The sequence below is a fragment of the Silene latifolia genome, chromosome 1 (assembly GCF_048544455.1).
Source record: "Silene latifolia isolate original U9 population chromosome 1, ASM4854445v1, whole genome shotgun sequence".
NCBI classification, from domain to species: Eukaryota; Viridiplantae; Streptophyta; class Magnoliopsida; order Caryophyllales; family Caryophyllaceae; genus Silene; species Silene latifolia.
In genome coordinates this window covers 8,112,762-8,131,401 of record NC_133526.1, presented here as the reverse complement: position 1 = coordinate 8,131,401, position 18,640 = coordinate 8,112,762, and the positions used below count along the sequence as shown (strand labels likewise).

The window sequence follows — 18,640 nt, the reverse complement described above, 5'->3', positions numbered from 1 at the left end:
AAATCTTCTGTAGTTATTTTTGAGAAATTTATAATTTCCACAGTCGGAGATTGGCTTCAATTGTATTCACAACTACATCAACCATTGCATGCATTTTATCGTATTACGAACTCACAAGATGTGCCACCAAGAAATAGAACAAAAATTTCTCAAAGAATGTAATGTAAAGTGCTGCTTCGGCTTGTGGTGCTATGAACCTTCAATGAACCCGCATACTGAGAACTTTGTGCTCAATTATGGTCAATTAACTCCAATCATGCTGGTGGCAGCTTGAGAGGCTCCAAATGTTACATCGAATTCTGTTGAGAAATATGGACCCGAGTCAATTGAACAACTTTGCAAGTATATATTAAGAAATTTTTTTTTTTTTTTTTTTTTTTTTTTTTTTTTTTTTTTTTGTCAGCTGTAAAAGAAGGTTCTACAGTTTCATGGCTTGCTTAGCAAGGTTATGCGCAATGCCATTCATCTGCCTCGGAATAAAATTGAAACATAAACAGTGAAAGAAACTAAAAGAACCCCTAAGGTCTTCCAAAAGCCCTGCGATCTTGTGATTATCCTTGTCCACTCCTGCTATTTGGCTGATAAGTTGCAAGCAGTCCGACGAGATATCCAGATGTAAAATCTGCTCTTCACTTGCCCACTCCACGATATCCCGAACCCCCAGGGCTTCGACTTGATCGGCGATTCGGCTCTGTGCGTACTTGTCTACGACCTATTTCCGCCCGTGCCATCATAAGCAATCCACCGAAAGCCGCCTCAAAAGTCTGGTTCCAGCTAGCATCCACTTTTACACGTACCACCGTACAGCCGGATGGCTTACCTACAACACACACCGGGTGTCCGTTGCGAATATCGGCCACGTCCCTTTGGCGGGCTCCTTCTTCCTCACATCGCAGTTCACTCCGATTTTGCCTCGAGTTCATGGAATTACACAAGATGTGTACTTTCTCCCCAATTACCTTGTAGACCATATTCGTGATCACATGCGAGTTGACCGCTTGATCTTGAAATTTAATTTTGTTCCTCATTGTCCATATGCCCCACAAAGTTGCCACAAACTGGATCACCTGATTCATCCCCCCATCCTTTTTTTTGTAAGTATTGTAACCAGTCGCAAATCCAATTTGAAATTGGAATGCTCCCTGCACCCTCAACCCGAATGCCTAGGGACGATCCAGCCCAGATTCTTCGAGAGAGCCCACAGTCCCTGAACAGGTGTTCAGGTGTTTCCATAATATGCCGGTCTCCTCCGCATATGTCGCAGAACGGATCCGCGTCAATCTTCCGCTTTATGAGCTCATTCCCAGTCGGAAGCACATTTGTAATAGTCTTCCAGAGCAGGAGTTTCCACATTTGTGGGATAGGCAACCTCCATAGCACTTTCCGACAGAACAGTCGTCCTCGATCACTTAGTCTACGATTGTCTTTGTCTGTCCCAACTTTCATGGGTATATATTAAGAAATTGGGGATAACTTACATGGGTATTATGATCATAGCATGTAACATTCCGATAACCTTCATATACTTCCCACAGTGGGAAGGAATGTTCTGTGGTCCGAAATCAGAAGTTACAGAAGTAGATTACTACATGAATGAATGGGATTCATAGGAACAGCAACAAGACCTACATCAGGTAAGTTTAAAATTCGCTGACAGTAGCAGGAGCGAAAGAGGTAAAAAAGTACAGTCTGCATCCTCAGTAGACAGTACACCAACTCATGTCTAAAGCTGAGTTTCTGAATACTGGCAATTATTGTCAGTATGCAAGCCTAAACTATACGACTCAATGAGGATAGGTGAGAACTATTGTCTGACCAAAGAGCATTTAAGAAGGCAACAACGACAAGAAACTCACCATGCATAGGTGAGAATGCTAGCCTAAACTATACGACTCGATGAGGATACTTTGGAACTTGAAACATGCAAAAAAAAAAAAAACTTTGCTAGTAGAACCATATCCAATATATATACTCGTACTATATAAAATGATAATTTTAGCGGTTTAGATGATATCTCGCAGTAATTGATATTGTATATTTGTATCATTCTGAAATTACGATTCCGAGAAAAAGGAACATACATCGGATGTATTACCTCAGACTTTATAGTTTTTGAGCAAAATGTGTATTTTTTTTGTGCTTATTAACTCAAACTTTATTTGTTTTTGAGCATATGTGTATTTTTTCCGAGCTTATTAAAGTTTATAAGTTAGATTTTAATTTTTTTTCGTCAAAACTCAAATTTAACTAATCTTATATGAAGTGTTTTTGAGTTCATATTGTAATTTTTTGAGTTTAATGTTCAAATGAATAAACTCAAAAACTTTATAGAAAAACCCATAATTTTTAAAACAAAACTCAAAAACTTTATTATAATGCTCAGAAATGATATAATTGGTGGTAGTACATCGGATGTATAATCCTCTTACTGTACGATTCCAACAGTGATGAGTGGTTTTAGATAATTTCTCGCATTAGTTGATGCTGTATCATTCTGAGATTATGATTCTGATAGTGATGTGCTTTCAAATACGTGTATTTAGCTGACGCGATATTATTACTTTACTTTTAAAAGTCAAACCAACCAGCGAAGAAGCAAAACACATTACACACTTTAAAAGCAATACTTCCTCCGTTCCATATGATAGTTTACGTTTGCTTTTTGCACGTATGCCAATATTTTTTTTATTCATATCTTTAATTACATATCATTAAAAATTATAAAAAATTGATATTTATAATGCACTCGGTAAGACAATTTAAACAAGATCTCACATGACTATCTTTTATGTTATACAATAGAAGTTGTATTGAAAATTGTTCTCACTCATAAATAGTGTTCAAAAAGCAAACGTAAACAATTCAATAAAATGGAGGAAGTATATATTATTTTCCACTTTATTCTCAATGAATCTCAAGATTCACAACTTAAAAAGACTTTTGACTTAATTAAATATACAAGAAGTCTTGATGAGGTTTTGATCCTAAACTAGGATTTGATGACATAAATAAAACGGTGTATACCAACTTTGTTGCCTTGTTGGTGTGTGTTTATTTACAAAATGTCATTTGCGACTATATACAAGCTTTTACCAAAACATTATTAAGACCCAAGTCTTATTTAACATTAATAAAAAGTTAAAAAAAGTTATTTTCAGAAGTTAATTCTCGTTCCCACATGTCAGTATGCACAACATATGTGGACGATTCTATAAGATTGCGATTCTGATGGCGATGAGCGTCGGACAGTTTATTTTAGATGATGTTTTGCATTGGCTGACGCTGCGTCATTATGAGATTACGGTCCTGACAGTGACATTGTTCTAATTGATTGTTTTGGATTTGAAACAAGAAAAATAGCTCTACCAAACCATAAGTAAACATACAATTAACAAAATTCTATTTACTCTTTATATATCACCATTACTTTAATTTTGAAAGTCAAACCAACTACTCCCTCCAATTCACAATAAACCTCTCATTTTATTTTGGTACAAAAATTAAGGAAACACACTACCCCACCATATAATTAAATTTGGACCACACAAATACACTACCCCACCATACAATTAAATTTGGACCACACAAACACTTACCAAAAAAGAAAATAGGGAGGTTATTGTGAATAACCGAAAAAAGAAAATATGGAGGTTTATTGTGAATTGGAGGGAGTATATAGCTAAAAAAATTAGACACATTGCACACTTTAAAAGCAACATATCAAAAAGCTTATACAGTAGCCTCTCACAGTCTCACTGCATGAAACATGCTAAGAATGCAACTTTTTCCCAAAATCTCATAACTTCATAACTGTTCAAGTAAGTTATGGGTGATCAACTGATCATGTGGACCAAATTAAGGTAAATGTTGATTTATTGAAATTTTAATGGTATATGAACAAAAAAAAAACGCTATATATATATATATATATATATATATTCTGGAGTGTTATACAAACTGTTATTGAGACTTTAGAAAAACTTTTACACAAACCTTATCAAAATCAAAATCTATTTAAGTTTAATTGTTCCGGGTATGAATTCCGAAGCAGGTTTTGTTTACCACGCTAGCTTTGTCGAATAATGCCTCGTCTAGCCTTGACTGCTCTCCTCGGCCTCTCCTGCAACAACGAGCAAACTGAGGGCTTGGCTTTGTGCCAAGCGTACTCACTCCGACGCTCAAGTCAGTGAACTTATTGTGATTAAGTAGTATGTAGCTCGCGGACGTGTATTGTAGAGAGATGAGAGAGATAATACCAATTTAAGTGGTTCTTAGGTTAGATTCTGGGTCCCCTTCTCAATGAGGATTGAGGAGTATTTATAGACTTTCACCTTTTGTCACGTAGTGGCCAAGTGGGCCAAGTGGCATAGCGGTGGAAAAGGCGATCTACCCTCGGCCGGGGACCTGGCGGCCGGCGAGCCTGGTTGACTCCATCAGGGTTCTTGGATGTGAGTACGCGGGTATGGGCCCGGTGGTAGGTTGCCATCCGAGACCAGTGGCAGATAGAAAGGCTGCGTCGGAGGGATGTCTAAGTCATTGGCTTCTTTGTGGATGTCTCGACGACCCCACTCGATATGTTGACTTGGTCGACGGGTGCGAGAATATGCCCCATCAATTTGCCCCAGCGTAGTCTATCTTAGTGGTATGGGCTCCGATGTATGTTGAGCGTATATTGCAACGCAAGTGAAAATTTTACGCCCCGGCTTCTTCTCCCTCGGCTTACTTACGTGCGGCCGTTCCATATCCCCCTCACATGGATGGGTAATGGACATCAAATGTGGAAGAGAAAATGTTACTTGCCGGCGGACTCAAGGTTGAGTCCGGTGTACTTTTGATTGCCCCGGCCGTGCTACCTAGCTTGGTTAGTCATACCGCCGCGGAGAATGGATACTTTAGGATTTTCTTTGAGGAAGATGAATAGTCAAAGGGATATAAAGGGGCGTGTTGAAGACGCAGTTCTTGTTGCATTGATTGACATTCAAATTGCGTCGATTGACATTCCGTGTACGCATGCGACGACATGTGTCTCTTCGTTGATTGGCGACGCTTTATGGGCTGCGTTTTGATTGGTCCTCCTTTATGGGCTTTTGCCTATAAATACAGGACTTTTGAAGTGAAATTGGTTAGCAATTTCATTCATTCTAAAAATTTTCTTCTTTCCAAAATTCCAAGTCTTTCCCTCTCTTCCGATCTTCAGAATTTTTACGTCGGCGTAGCACTTTTCTTCAAGGTAAACCGAAAAACCTTTTCAACTTTTTGTTTTGTTTAAGTAATTGTTGTGAACCATGTCTTCTACGATGCGGTCCCGATGCCGTGCGCCGGGGGTTCCCGTCGCGTTTTGATGAGGAGGAGGTGGTAGCCGCAATTCAGTTAAGGTCGAGGGGCCCTAGGTCTCCTTCCGGAAGTTGACCGCGAGTTCGGAGGAGTGGGAGGATGATGACGATGTGGATGACGGTGATGATGATGAGGAAAGGAATCCTTCCGGGCGGAGAGGCGACAGTCTTGCATCATTACGATGCCGTACTACGGCGCCGATCGTGGTTTTATCGATAAGTTGGTCCATTGCTCCGGCTCTGAATTTTTCAAGAGCACTTCTTTTTTGGCAAGGGGTACAACATTGTCATCCCTGGGGAGGGTCAGGCCGTCTGTTGCCCTCCCCCGGGTCACATCGGCGTATATATGAGGCACTGGAGTATGGTCTCGGTTTCCTCTCAATATGTACGTCTCTTCCATAATTCGGGCGATGAACGTTGCGCGGCGCAGCTTCACCCTTTGGCCGTTAGGACTATAGTCGGCTTCGTGTGGGCTGTGTCGCCGGGGGGGTGATCCCAACGGTAAACTTATTCCGCCGAATTCATTTTCTTGAATGAATGTTCAAGGTGGCGGGGGTGGTATAGCGTCCCGGACCGAGCGGGCTATCTCACCGTGCCTAAGCTCACCTCTTGCAAAGGTTTGGAAGGAACGGTGGGTGTATGTCGAGGTCCCGGATGATTATCCGTTGCCTCGGTCTTTTGAGCACCATGTTAACTTGCGGTGCGAGAGCAAAGGGGAGCGTGAGAAGATGATCCCCAAGGGCAAGAATAAGATGGACGCTGGGAATGTCTATCTTAATGAGGACGAGAAGCGAGTAATCGAAGTTTTCGAGGTCGATGATGATGGGCGCCGAAGGTTTGGTTGCCCCGACGCAAGTCATCCGGATGGATGAGCCGCTTTGCCACGTCGGCCTCATACCGGCCCTAGCACAGGGTGAGTGGGGTCGGTGTGAGGCCCATTTCTGCTTTAATGTTTTTCGTTGTTTGTTTCTTGACATGTCCCTTTGTCTAAGTTTTGCTTTGTTTCTTTTACAGAGCACTTTGGTCCCGAACTGTCTGAGCAACTCCTCGAGAAGATGGGGCTGGACAAAGACGGAAACGTTAAGGAGAAGAATCCGAAGGTCGATGTGCATGACCGCCGTCCGTCGCCGCCATCGACCTCTGAAGGGCTTGGACGATACGGCGGCCCAGGCCAAGGTAGCTGCTGCCATTCCTCGCCGGGTCCGAAAAGCCAAGTCTACGGCGGCGACGGTGTCAACCTCTGTTCCGCCTCCACCAGAGGTGGAGGTCGTTGACATTGTCGATGGAGAGGATTCCGATGCTGAGGGATCTCCGCTTAGGCGCAAGAGGAAAAGATCGACCCATGACACCGATGCTTCTGCTTCCGTCGCTCATGTTAATGCCAGCGCCGAGGAAACGGATCAACTGGCCAAGAAGAGCAAGCCCTCCGGTACAGGTCTAACTTGCGGCTCAGATTTAGCCGGCTCATTAGATATACCTGATGACCGGCTCTCCGGTATGTCCATGAACGTTGACGTGGACTCTTTGGTTGAATTTTTTGTAGATCAACCGGCGCGATCATCCCGATTCGAGCGGCGAGTTGAGAAGAGGCCTATGCAGACGGCGGGAAAAAATGCCGACTCCGTACTCGCGTCGATATCCAACGACCGGCTCATAGCGGAGGGTACAAAGCTGAGCAAGAAGGTTGGGATTTGGTCCGATCTGGTCGGCTCTCGTATTAGGGAGCAAGAAAAGGCTTTGGCCGAGACGGGGCCGTTGATAGAGCAGCTGAGGCTCGATGTTGTTGCCGCAAAGGGGGTGGCCGGAAAGGCTAAGCATGACCTCCTTGCCGCTGGCGCTGGGTCGAGGAAATTGAGAAGGCTTTGTCGGCCGAGAAGGCCAAGGTAGAGGCTGCGACTCGCCGCCGCCAAGGTGAAGGAGGAACGGGACGGGTACAAGGCGGCTACGACGTCGTTGTCGCCCAAAGGAGGAGTCGAAAAGGGCGTATCGGCTCCAAGCAGTCGCATAGGGAGACTAGTGCTATCCTTGCCCAAAGGGAGAAGGATATTGAGACACTTCAAAACACGCTTCTCCCACGCATGTGTGCTCGGTATAGGGACCCGACCGAAGAAGCTTTCGGGAGGTGGTAGATGAGGTCTATCCAGGATGGCTCCTTTCGTGGACAAAATTTGACGAGTGTTCGATGATAGGCTCGAAGCTAAAAGAAGGCTGCGGCAGATAAGGCTGCCGAGGGATGCCAGGGGCCAAGAAGGAGGAGGAGGCGACCGGCGCAGGCGGCCCTTGCGAGAGAAGACGAGGGCGGCCGAGGAGGAGTCTGCTGGGCGAAGGCGGTGAGGATGCTAAGGCGGCTAAGAAAGCCGAGGATGCTAAAGGCGCCCGAGCGCATCTAAGTCGCTCACCGAGGGTAACGCTGCGATGGCGGTAAGGGCAGCGCAACGAGGCATAGGGAGACGGGCGGTCGTCACCGGGCTCACCGGCGTCTCGGATAGCTTGACTATTCGGGGGCCAACTATTAAGCCTTTTCTCCCCGCCATCCTTTTGGCGCTTCAAAGAACCAGTCCGTAACCTTTTGCTTTACTTTTCCTTGTATTTAGTAAAACCTTGGTAGGTAGAGTCTTGGCTTATCCCAAAGGGGACTACCGTCGTCGTATTTCTCCTTCCCGTAACTTTGTTATCTTTTTCCTAATGAGAACTTGCTTGTTTTGCCTCGGCTTGGCCGAGGCCTTTGATTTATTCCTTCACTTGTCTTTTTGCGTTAATTAATTGAGCGCTTTTCGTTTTACCTTCGGCTTCGGTAGAGGCGGTTTAGAATGCGTATCTCATTTGTGTTTAACGTCTTTAAACTCGGTCTTAATTTGCCGAGGCGGTTGCGTTAATTAATTGAGCGCTTTTTCGTTTTTACCTTCGGCTTGGCCGAGCGGTTAGAATGCGTATCTCATTTGTGTTTAACGTCTTTAAGCTCGGTCTTAATTTGCCGAGGCGATCGCGTTTCACTCGTCTCTTCCCGGCCGATTACCGGGCAACGGAGTTTACGTTTTGACCGCCGTTGAACATATGTTAGCATATCGGCTCGTCCCCGTCACTCCGTTAAAGGGGATGAGACGAGGTTTTCGCTCCGTCTGCGTGTACGTATGTTAGTATGCCTTCGATTGGGGTGGATTAACACTTTGATGAAAAACTTGGATGACTCCTCATTAGATATGAATATGCATTGGGGTGCCAACAATTGTTTTGGGCAACTCATTTGTTATACAAAGTATTTTACGAGATTGTCGGTGTTCCAATGGCTCATCAAAGGTACATCTCCCATGTCCGTCAGCCGGTATGTACCCGGCCTCATTTCTTCAACTACCTTGTAGGGACCCTCCCGATTGGCCGTCAACTTGCCATGGATGTTTCCTTTGTTGGTGGCGGTGACTTCCTTAGGACCGGATCTCCTACTTTTAAGTCCCTTTTGTGGACTCTTCGGTTGTAGGCCCTTTTCATTCGGCTCGATATCTTGCTAAGTTGAGGCGTGCCGTATCTCGGCTTTCTTCGACCAGGTCCGGGAGGTTCTTAGGCCTTCCTCGTTTTCATCCGGGTTAAAAGTGGCCGTTCTGAATGTTGGCACCGTTGCTTCAATCGGCGGGGATCGCCGGACCGTAGACTAGGTGAAAAGGACTGTACCCGTTGCTTCTTTCTCCGTGGTCCGGAGGGACCATAGAACGCCGGGTAGCTCATCGGCCCATCTTCCCTTGAGGTCTTCAACTGTCTTCTTCAAGCCGTTGAGGATCGTTTTATTAGGTCGCCTCACTTTGTCCCGTCCGTTGCTCAGGGGGTGGCGAGACGGAGGAGTATGCAAATTTGATGCCGAGTTCTTCCAACCGACTCATTATTGTGTCACTCCAAAATTCTCGGCCATGGTCGAACACCATGACTTGGGGTAACCCAAAACGAGTTATGACATTTTCCCAGATCACCTTTCTTACGGCCGCCGCGTTTTTGCGAGCACGCGCCACGGCCTCAACCCATTTGGTGAAGTAGTCGACGGCGACGATTAGGAACTTTCTTCCTCCAGATGCCGTTGGAAATGGCCCTAGTAGATCCATTCCCCACTGTGCAAAGGGAAGGGGATTAAGCACTGGTTGCAGGTCTCGGGAAGGTGCGTGTATCACCGGAGCGTGCATCCGATATTGTTGCATTTTCTCGGTTTTGTTTCCGGAATCCTCAAGCATGGTGGGCCGGAAGTAGCCGGCTCGGAGAGCTTTGTGGGCTAGTGTTCTTGCCCCCATGTGATGTCCACAGATGCCTTCGTGTATTTTCTCGTGATTAGCTCGCATCGGTTGGACCGACACACTTCGGGAGTGGCCTTGTCACGGACCTCTGTATAACTCTCCTTCAAATACCAAGTACCTTCTTTGCGATCCTCTTTATCTTTTGTGAGAGATTGCGGTCCTCCGTGTAACTCATTTGTCGGTTTAAACCTCTTTATCGGACTCATCCATGTCGTCTCGGCTTCCACGCCGCACACCATGCCGATGGTTTCGTCAATGCTTTTAGCGTTCTCGATGTCCACCAGCACGGTACGGGTGATATTCTTTATGGTCGGCGGCCAGCTTTGAGAGAGCGTCGGCCGGTTGTTCTCGGACACAGGGATGTGTCGCATTTTGAATGACTTCAATTTTGAGGTCTCGCTCTTACCTTTTCCGGGTATCTTACCATCCCATCGTCCCGAGCCAGACTCTCCTTCGTATTGGTTAGTCACCAAGAGAGTCATTTTCAAAATGATGTGTTACGCCTTGCGCTCTCGGCTAACTCAACTCGGTTATCACGCCTCATATTCGGATTCGTTGTTTGAGGTCGAGAAGGTGAACTTCAAAGCGTACTCGGGTCGTCCCGTTTGGGCCGATGATAAGGATGCGGCTCCCGAGCCGTTCGTTGTGGAGGATCCATCGGTATATACCTCCCACATGCCGGACACGATTCTTCCCGATACGTGCATTCGGCCAAGAAGTGCCGGCGCTGCCCCTTTATCGAAGGCCTCGGTTTGTATTGAATGCCGAAGCCGGATAGCTCTCTGCGCCCATTTGATAAGTCTGCTGATTGTTGAATTTTTCCAATGCTTTTTCCAACGGCTGGTCGGTTAAGACCGTCATGGGATGCGCGTCAAAGTAGGGTTTCAACTTCCTTGCGGCAACAACCACGGCAAAGGCTGCTTTTTCAATCGCGGGTAGTTTTTCTCGGCGAGGCAACAGTGTATGGTGATAAAGTAGATTGGAGTCTTCTTTGCTTGTTTTCTTCTCGACGATCACACGCGACCGACCGTGGCGAGGTTCCGCTAGATATAGATATAGTGTTTCCCCCGGCGTCGGTGCGGACGGGGTCGGGAGAGTTTGCGAGATGGGCCTTGTTGTTTGAAAGCCGTGCTCTGTTCCTCCCAATGAGAAGTCCTTATTCCCCTTTAGCACTTTGAAGAATGGGGTGCTCTTGTTTACCGACCGAGAGATAAACGGGCAAGGGCCGCCATCCTCCCGGTCAAGTATCATGACCTCTTTGCGATTCCTCGGCTCCGGCAGGTCTAGAATTGCTCGTACTTTCTCTGGATTGGCATCAATTCCCCCGGCGCCGACAAGCACGCCGAGGAATTTTTGCCGGCCGGACACCAGAAGTTGCACTTTGTAGGGTTAAGCTTCATCTTGTATTTCCTTAGTGAACAAAATGTCTCGTGTAAATCGGCTAGGTGCTCGCCGTCGGACTTGCTTTTGACAATAGCATCGTCGACGTAAGCCTCAATGTTTCGCCCTTTTTGATTTTGGAACACTTTGTCCACCAGTCTTGTGTAAGTCGCGCGGCGTTTTTTCAAACCAAACGGCATCATCTTGTACATGTAGGTGCCGTGTATGGTGATGAATGCGCATTTAGGCATGTCTTCCTCTCGCCATGAATACCGATGGTATCCCGAAAAGGCGTCGAGCAGGCTCGGCATTGTGTAGCTGCCGTTGCGTCTATTAGGCTATCTATCCGAGGCAAGGGGTAGCAATCTTTCGGGCATGCTTTATTAAGTTGCGTAAAATCAACACACATCCTCCACCCCCCTGATGACTTTTTAACCATTACAACATTAGCTAGCCATTCAGGGTATGTACAAGGGATGATAAAGCCTGCATCTAACAACTTATCGACCTCGGTCTTGATGGCATCTTCCTTCTCGGCCGAGGAGTTTCTCACCCTACGCTTCACGGGGGAGCGCGGGAGTACGTTCGACTTATGGACGATGACCTCCGGCTTACCCCCGGCATCTCGGCGGCCGAGTATGCAAAGACATCTTTGTTCCTTCTCGGCAGGTCAGGAGATCGGCCCGAATTTTGGTTCCGGGCCGACACCGACGATCACGGTGCGTCTGGATCAATTTCTATCTGTTCGGTCTCGGCCCCTTCGACCATGGCGACGTGGTTGGTGCTCATCGGCTCGTCCTCTGTCTTAAGGATGGGTTCTTCCCTTTTTCCTCTTTCTTTGCCACTTTGAAGGATTGCATGTTGCATCCTCTGGCCGATATTTGGACGTTGACCACCTCGTCTTTTTCGTTCTTTGAGACGAGTTTATGAACCTCCCCGCGGTCCGAGACATACATCAGTGTCAGGGCCCGGATGGACATTACAGCATCGACCTCACTCAGGGTGACACGACCGATGAGAACGTTGTATGCGGATGAGCCGTCGATGACCACGAACTCGGACATCACATTCTTGGCCGCGTCGGACTGGCGAACATCACTTTGGTAACTTGATAGACCCCGGGGGGACCAAGCCTGCCCGGAGAAGCTGTACAATGGGTTGGTGCATGGGCTAAGGTCCGCGATTTTCGGCCGAGCCCCGAAAGCACTCCCGAACATGATGTTCGTGTAAGCACCCGTGTCAATCGGGCATCTCATGACCGGGTGGTTGGCTATGTCTAAGTGGACTACGAGTGGGTCGCTATGCGGGGCGATGATTCCTTCGTAGTCCTTCTTCCCTATAGTTATGTTCGGGATATTGGAAGCGCGGGCCGCTGTAGTGGGCACGAAGTTGACGGCTGATACGATTCGTTCGGGTGCCGCTTGTGCCGTGAGCGGATCCGCCGTTTCGTTTCCCGATGACAACATGAATTGTTCTATCCGTTGAAAGACGGATTTTTATACGAGCCACCGGTGTTAGTCTTTTGGCCTCCGGCAACATATTTGCCGAGGCTCCCTTTTCGGATCAGCTCCTCAATGGCATTCTTCAAATGCGGCGTGATCGTTGGTTAAGTGGCCAGGGTGTGGCGTGGTACTCACAAGATGGGCTCGTGTCACCGTCCCCCTAGGTTTGGGGGCCTTTCCCACTTCGCCCCTCGTTTACGCTCGGGGAGAAGACCTCGGCGGCCGATACAACCAGGGGGTGTGATCTTTGTACTTCTTATGGTAGTACGGACTGAACTCCCCGGCGTCCGTGGGTTACGCTCTGGCGGGTCTGTCGGTCCGCGACCTATTATTGTCACGGCGCCCTTCATCTGGCTTGTCCTCCCGGTGGCTCTTTCTTTCGAGTGCCGGCCTCGCCGTGGCCTACCCATATTTTGTGATAGTCTTCGACCTTAATGGCCTGGTCGGCCAATTTCCTGGCGGACTCAAGGCTCAGGCCACCGCACTTGATGAGCTCGTTTTCAAGTCCCCTGCGGGGAGGCCTTTCATCGGTGCGAAGGCCGCTAGTTCATTGTTCGGCTCCTGTCTAATCCGAACCACGGCGTCGAACCTCTTCACATAGCCGGAGTGACTCGCCTCCTTCTCGCTGATGGTCGGGAGATCCGATGTCTCAACGGCTCTCCTTTTATTGGTAGATCTTGGGCAAAAAACGCGTCTCTTAGGTCGGAATAGGAGTATACCGACCCATCGGGCGATCCCTTGTACCGGCTTTGCGCCATTCCAACCAAGGTCGTTGGGAAAACTCGGCACGAGACCTCGTCGGGTTGCTCCCACCACCGACATGTGAGACTCGAAAGCCTCGGCATGATCGGTTGGGTCGCCCTCTCCTTTGTATGATATGGACGGTAGCTTTAGCTTTGGCGGCACACAGGTTTCTAGGACGTAGGCACCGAGGGGCTGTCGACCACGTGTCTAATGACACGCGGCGATCGGCTCCTCGCATCCCTAGTCCGCCCCTCTCCCCTGTGGCGGGAAGGGCTTCTTCTCCGACTCGGTGAGTCGGACTCCTTCTTCGACTCGGTGAGTCGGGCTCCTTCTCCGACTGCGGTGAGTCGGGCTCCTTCTCCGACTCGGTGAGTCGGGCTCCTTCTCCGACTACGGTGAGTCGAACTCCTTTCGCTCGTCGGGGCATGCCTCGTGGGTGTCGCGGCGACATCGTCCTTCCGCGAGTGCGGGAAGGGCTTAGTTCTACCACCGACACTCTGGGCTCCCCGGCGTCTTGGCCGGTTCGGCCTCTCTTAGTGCTTCGTTCGGGTTTCTCGGAGTCACCTTTTGGGCCCTAGCTTCGGACGGTTTCCGCCGCTCTTATCGGTGTGACAGTGTGAGCCGGCGCGGCGACAATCGAGTCCGAAGGCGCTTCGGACTTTTTGCATCAACCACACGCCCCATGACGGTGACCTGGTCGGCGGGCGGCGGCGTATCGGCATTATTGGCATCCCGAACTCCGGTTGAATTATCCATTTGGTGGAGGGCTGCACAACTCGAGAATTGTGGGACGGTATCGCCGGGTGGAGGGGCTCTTGATTCACGAACACCTCTTGTTCTTTTGACATCTTCTTAGCTTTTTGGGTGGGTTGTTTTTTTTTTTTTTTTTGTTTGGGAATGACTAGCTTCTAGTATCTCTGTCTCCCCCACGACAGGCGCCAATTGTTCGGGTATGAATTAAAACGAGGTTTTGTTTACCACGCTAGCTTTGTCGAATAATGCCTCGTCCTAGCCTTGATTGCTCTCCTCGGCCTCTCCGCAACAACGAGCAAGGCGAGGGCTTGGCTTTGTGCCAAGCGTACTCACTCCGACGCTCAAGTCAGTGAACTTATTGTGATTAAGTAGTATGTAGCTCGCGGACGTGTATTGTAGAGAGATGAGAGAGATAATACCAATTTAAGTGGTTCTTAGGTTAGATTCTGGGTCCCCTTCTCAATGAGGATTGAGGATATTTATAGACTTTCACCTTTTGTCACGTAGTGGCCAAGTGGGCCAAGTGGCATAGCAGGTGGAAAGACTGATCTACCCTCGGCCGAGGGACCTATGGCAGGCCGGCGAGCCTGGTTGACTCCATGCCGAGGGTTCTTGGATGTGAGTACGCGGGTATGGGCCCCACATTTTGTAGGTTGCCATGCCGAGACCAGGGGTGGCAGCCGAAAAGGCGCATCGGTAGGGATGTCTAAGTCATTGGCTTGCTGTGGATGTCTCTGACCCCACTCAATATGTTGACTTGGTCAGCGGGTGCAGAATATGCCCCATCATTAATAAAACGTGGTTTTTAAAGTTAGATTTCGTATACGTGTTGAAATTTCACTAATGTGATCAGAAATCAGAATGCATAAAAATATATCAAAATATGGAAGTGGTATCATAAATCAAATGTACTTCAACTTTAATAAAAAGTTGTTTCAATTTTCCCGGTTAGTTTACGTACGCCTGTTGAAATTTATGCGATGACTGACGGCTGACACATGATTTTGCCGCCTGAGGGAGAGAAACGTATTAGCCACCAAGCAAATCAAGTTCCTTCTTATCCATACATAACCGCTCTGTTTGACAGCCGACACATGATTTTGCCTCCCGAGGGGGAGCAACATTCTAACTACCAAGCCAAGTTCCTTCTTATCCATACATAACCGTTCCCTTAGTAGAAGTGTACATAAGTTTCTAAGGAAAACGGGACAAACACTTGCCCCCTAAATACGCGAGTGGATGTCACCATGTACAAACGGTATCTAAGTTATAACTCCAACTACAAATAAGCCAACTTTTATGAAAAATGTTATTAGAACCAAATATTTTTCAAGTTCAAAAAAAAGTTATTTTCCATCGTTAAACCCCACATACGTGTTTAAATTTTGGCGAATTGATACAAATAAACATGCAAAAAAATTAACCCAAAATCATATATCTAGTCTCATGTTAGGTCTTATATAGAATAGATACATTATCTATAAATATTTATAAAATTCCAACCTTTTTTTTTTATATAATTTTAAAAAATATATATATATAAACCTAATGTATCCATTTTTCTTACAACAACAACAACATTTGTTATTGATTTTTACATCTTTTGATTTGCACAAGGGACAGGTCACAATTACTATCACACCAAAGAGCATTTAAGAGTAGCATCAACAGAAACAAGCTCACCATAGTATTATAGCAATCCAAACTACAATTTTTATACTTTGGAATTTGAAACATTCAAAAAATCTAGCTTAAACCATATGATTAATTAAAAAAAGAGAGATATTTTATATATTTATAGCGAACGGATTTTTTTTACCAGTCTCACACTATCTTCTATTAGCTGACACTACATCATTTAAAATCACAATTCTGGTGATGTGAGTGGTTTCAGAGGTAGTTGTTGATGATGTATTGTTTTAAAATTACGATTTTAGTGATGATGAGCGGTTTCAGATGATGTCTTGCATTAGTTGACGTCGTATTGAATACGAGTGTGATGGGGTGATGAGCGTCTGAACGACAAGCGGCGCCGTTTTAGATGATGTTTCACACTCGGGTGTTATCTGACACAATATCATTCTACGATCATTAATATTATCCTAATTAATCCGTTTAAACTTGTAAAACGAAAAATTACTCTACCATACCATATATAAACCTAAAATCAACCAAAATTCATTTAGATACTTTGAATATCACCATTTCTTAAATTTCATAAGTCAAACCAACTAGCTAAGAAACAAAACACATTCCACACTTTGAAAGCAACCTATACTATCAATTCTAAACCAAAATATACTTAATTTCTACTTAAGATTCTCATTAATCCTCAGATTCATAGCTTAAAGACACTGACTATACAAAATTCTGAATATTCTTCTCCTTTTCATAGTATCACATAGCTAAACGATTCACCAAGTCTCAGTCCATGAAACATGTTAAGTAAGAATGCAACTTTTCTGATATTTCACAGTTCAGAACATCATTAACACACAAAATTACGGGTTTTGGTCGAAAAGGGTGATCATGGGGACTGTTAAGGGAAATAATGATCTAAACCCAAAACAGTTTGCTCTGCCAGTAGATAAAGAGCATAAATCCACAGTTTTTCCAATATTTTCTGTGGCAAATCCTCATATGAGAGCATTTCATCTGTCATGGGTACAATTCTTCGCCTGTTTCGTCTCCAGTTTTGCTGCGCCGCCACTGTTACCTATAATCCGAGACAACCTTAACCTGACAGCAACAGATATTGGAAATGCAGGAATTGCATCAGTTTTAGGTGCAGTTTTTGCTCGTATCGCTATGGGGACTGCCTGTGACTTGGTTGGTCCACGGCTTGCCTCGGCATCCTTGACCCTTCTCACTGCGCCTGCTGTGTACCTTACATCCAGTGCTGATTCAGCTACCGGGTTTCTTTTGGTTCGGTTTTTCACTGGCTTTTCTTTGGCCACGTTTGTTTCGACTCAGTTCTGGATGAGCTCCATGTTTTCGCCTCCTGTAGTTGGTCGCGCCAATGGGGTCTCAGGTAACTGGCAAAAATTCCTTTTTTTTTTCTTTTTTTTTTTTTTGGGATATTCTATGTGGTAACCCGTGTTTTTTTATTTTCTACATGGTAACCACATTTTCACCAAAAACGCTTTTAACTGGCCATAACTCACAGCCGCGAGTTCCGAAAGCGACGATTTTTTTCCAAATCAAAGATATCATTAACGCAGTCAATTTGAAAACAAATATGTCGCATTCGGAACACACTAGAAAGAGGTACAGTCAGTCAAAGTTTAAAGTTTGACTGGCCGTAATTCTTGCCACGAGTTCAGAAACTGAATTTTTTTTTCCAGATTAAAGATCTCGTAAAACCGGTCAATTTGAAAAAAAAAATCGCCGCTTTTAGATGTTTTGATCGTGAATTATGGGCAGTCAAATGCGTTTTTGTTAAAAACAAGGTTACCATGTAGAAAATAAAAAAAACGAGGTTACCATGTAGAATATCCCTTTTTTTTATCGGGAGTCATAAGGACAGTTTTGATGCTAACGTGTGTTCCGCACTTCTTAGGTGGATGGGGAAACCTTGGAGGAGGTGAAACACAGCTGATAATGCCATTCGTATACAATCTCATCGTAAAGATTGGTGCTAAAAGCTTCACTGCTTAGAGGATTGCATTCTTCATACCTGCCCTTTTCGAGACAGATTCGGCTTTTGCAGTAATGATTTTCGGGCAAGACATGCCTGACGGAAACTACCAGCAACTCCACAAGTCAGGTGAGAAGCATAAGGATAATTTCACCAAGGTTATAAAACACGGAGTAACGAATTACAGGGGTTGGATCACAGCTTTATGCTATGGGTACTGTTTTGGGGTAGAATTGACAGTAGACAATATTATCGCGCAGTATTTCTATGACAGGTTTGATTTAAACCTGCACACTGCAGGAGTTAGGGAAGAAGTTCGGGATGAGGGGGTCAGATTTATTAGGGAAGAACTTGCTCCGGATATTTTCCATCATTAACCCAGCAACCCAAGGGATCCTGCAAATTGCGGGATAAGGGGGTCAGATGTACGCAGACTTACCCAGTGTTTCCGAAATTATAAATAGATTGAAAAAACTGATATGTTTTCAATTCTCTGAATTTTCTTTTTACAGATCATTGGGAGTGATATCGGGGATGACCGGAGCAGGTGGAAACGTGGGAGCGGTTATAACACAACTGATTTTCTTCAAGGGATCACGCTACACGACTGAATTGGGGATAACTTACATGGGAATTATGATCATAGCATGTAGCATTCCGATAACCTTCATATACTTTCCACAATGGGGAGGAATGTTCTGTGGTCCGAAATCAGAAGTTACAGAAGTAGATTACTACATGAATGAATGGGATTCACAGGAACAGCAACAAGACTTACATCAGGTAAGCTTAAAATTCGCTGATAGTAGCAAGAGCGAAAGAGGTACAAAAGTACAGTCTGCATCCTCAGTAGACAGTACACCAACTCATGTCTAAAATCTGAGTTTCTGAATACTGCTTGTGTTCAAAGAATCGGAGAAACATATTTCTCGAAGCCAAAGGCAGAAGTTTTAAGAGAAAAAGTATAGCAGAAATCAAACATAATTTACGATTTCCATACTTAGCACAGTAGAAGCC

The 18,640-nt window shown here is 45.7% G+C and overlaps 1 protein-coding gene and 1 pseudogene across 2 annotated transcripts in view; one reads left to right on the top strand and one right to left on the bottom strand.

Moving 5' to 3' along the window:
* Nucleotides 1-42: 42 nt before the first annotated feature.
* Nucleotides 43-18,640, bottom strand: part of LOC141596241 (uncharacterized) — a 32,594-nt gene continuing 13,996 nt past the window's right edge. The window contains exon 3 of one of the 2 annotated variants that reach the window (XM_074416348.1): nt 43-299. In XM_074416348.1, the coding sequence (XP_074272449.1) occupies nt 299 (1 nt within the window). In that variant the 3' untranslated portion in view covers nt 43-298. Of the gene's footprint in view, nt 300-16,034; nt 16,053-18,640 lie in introns of those variants that run through there. The other variant, XM_074416364.1, reaches the window with a different exon arrangement.
* Nucleotides 16,420-18,622, top strand: LOC141596219 (high affinity nitrate transporter 2.5-like; annotated as a pseudogene).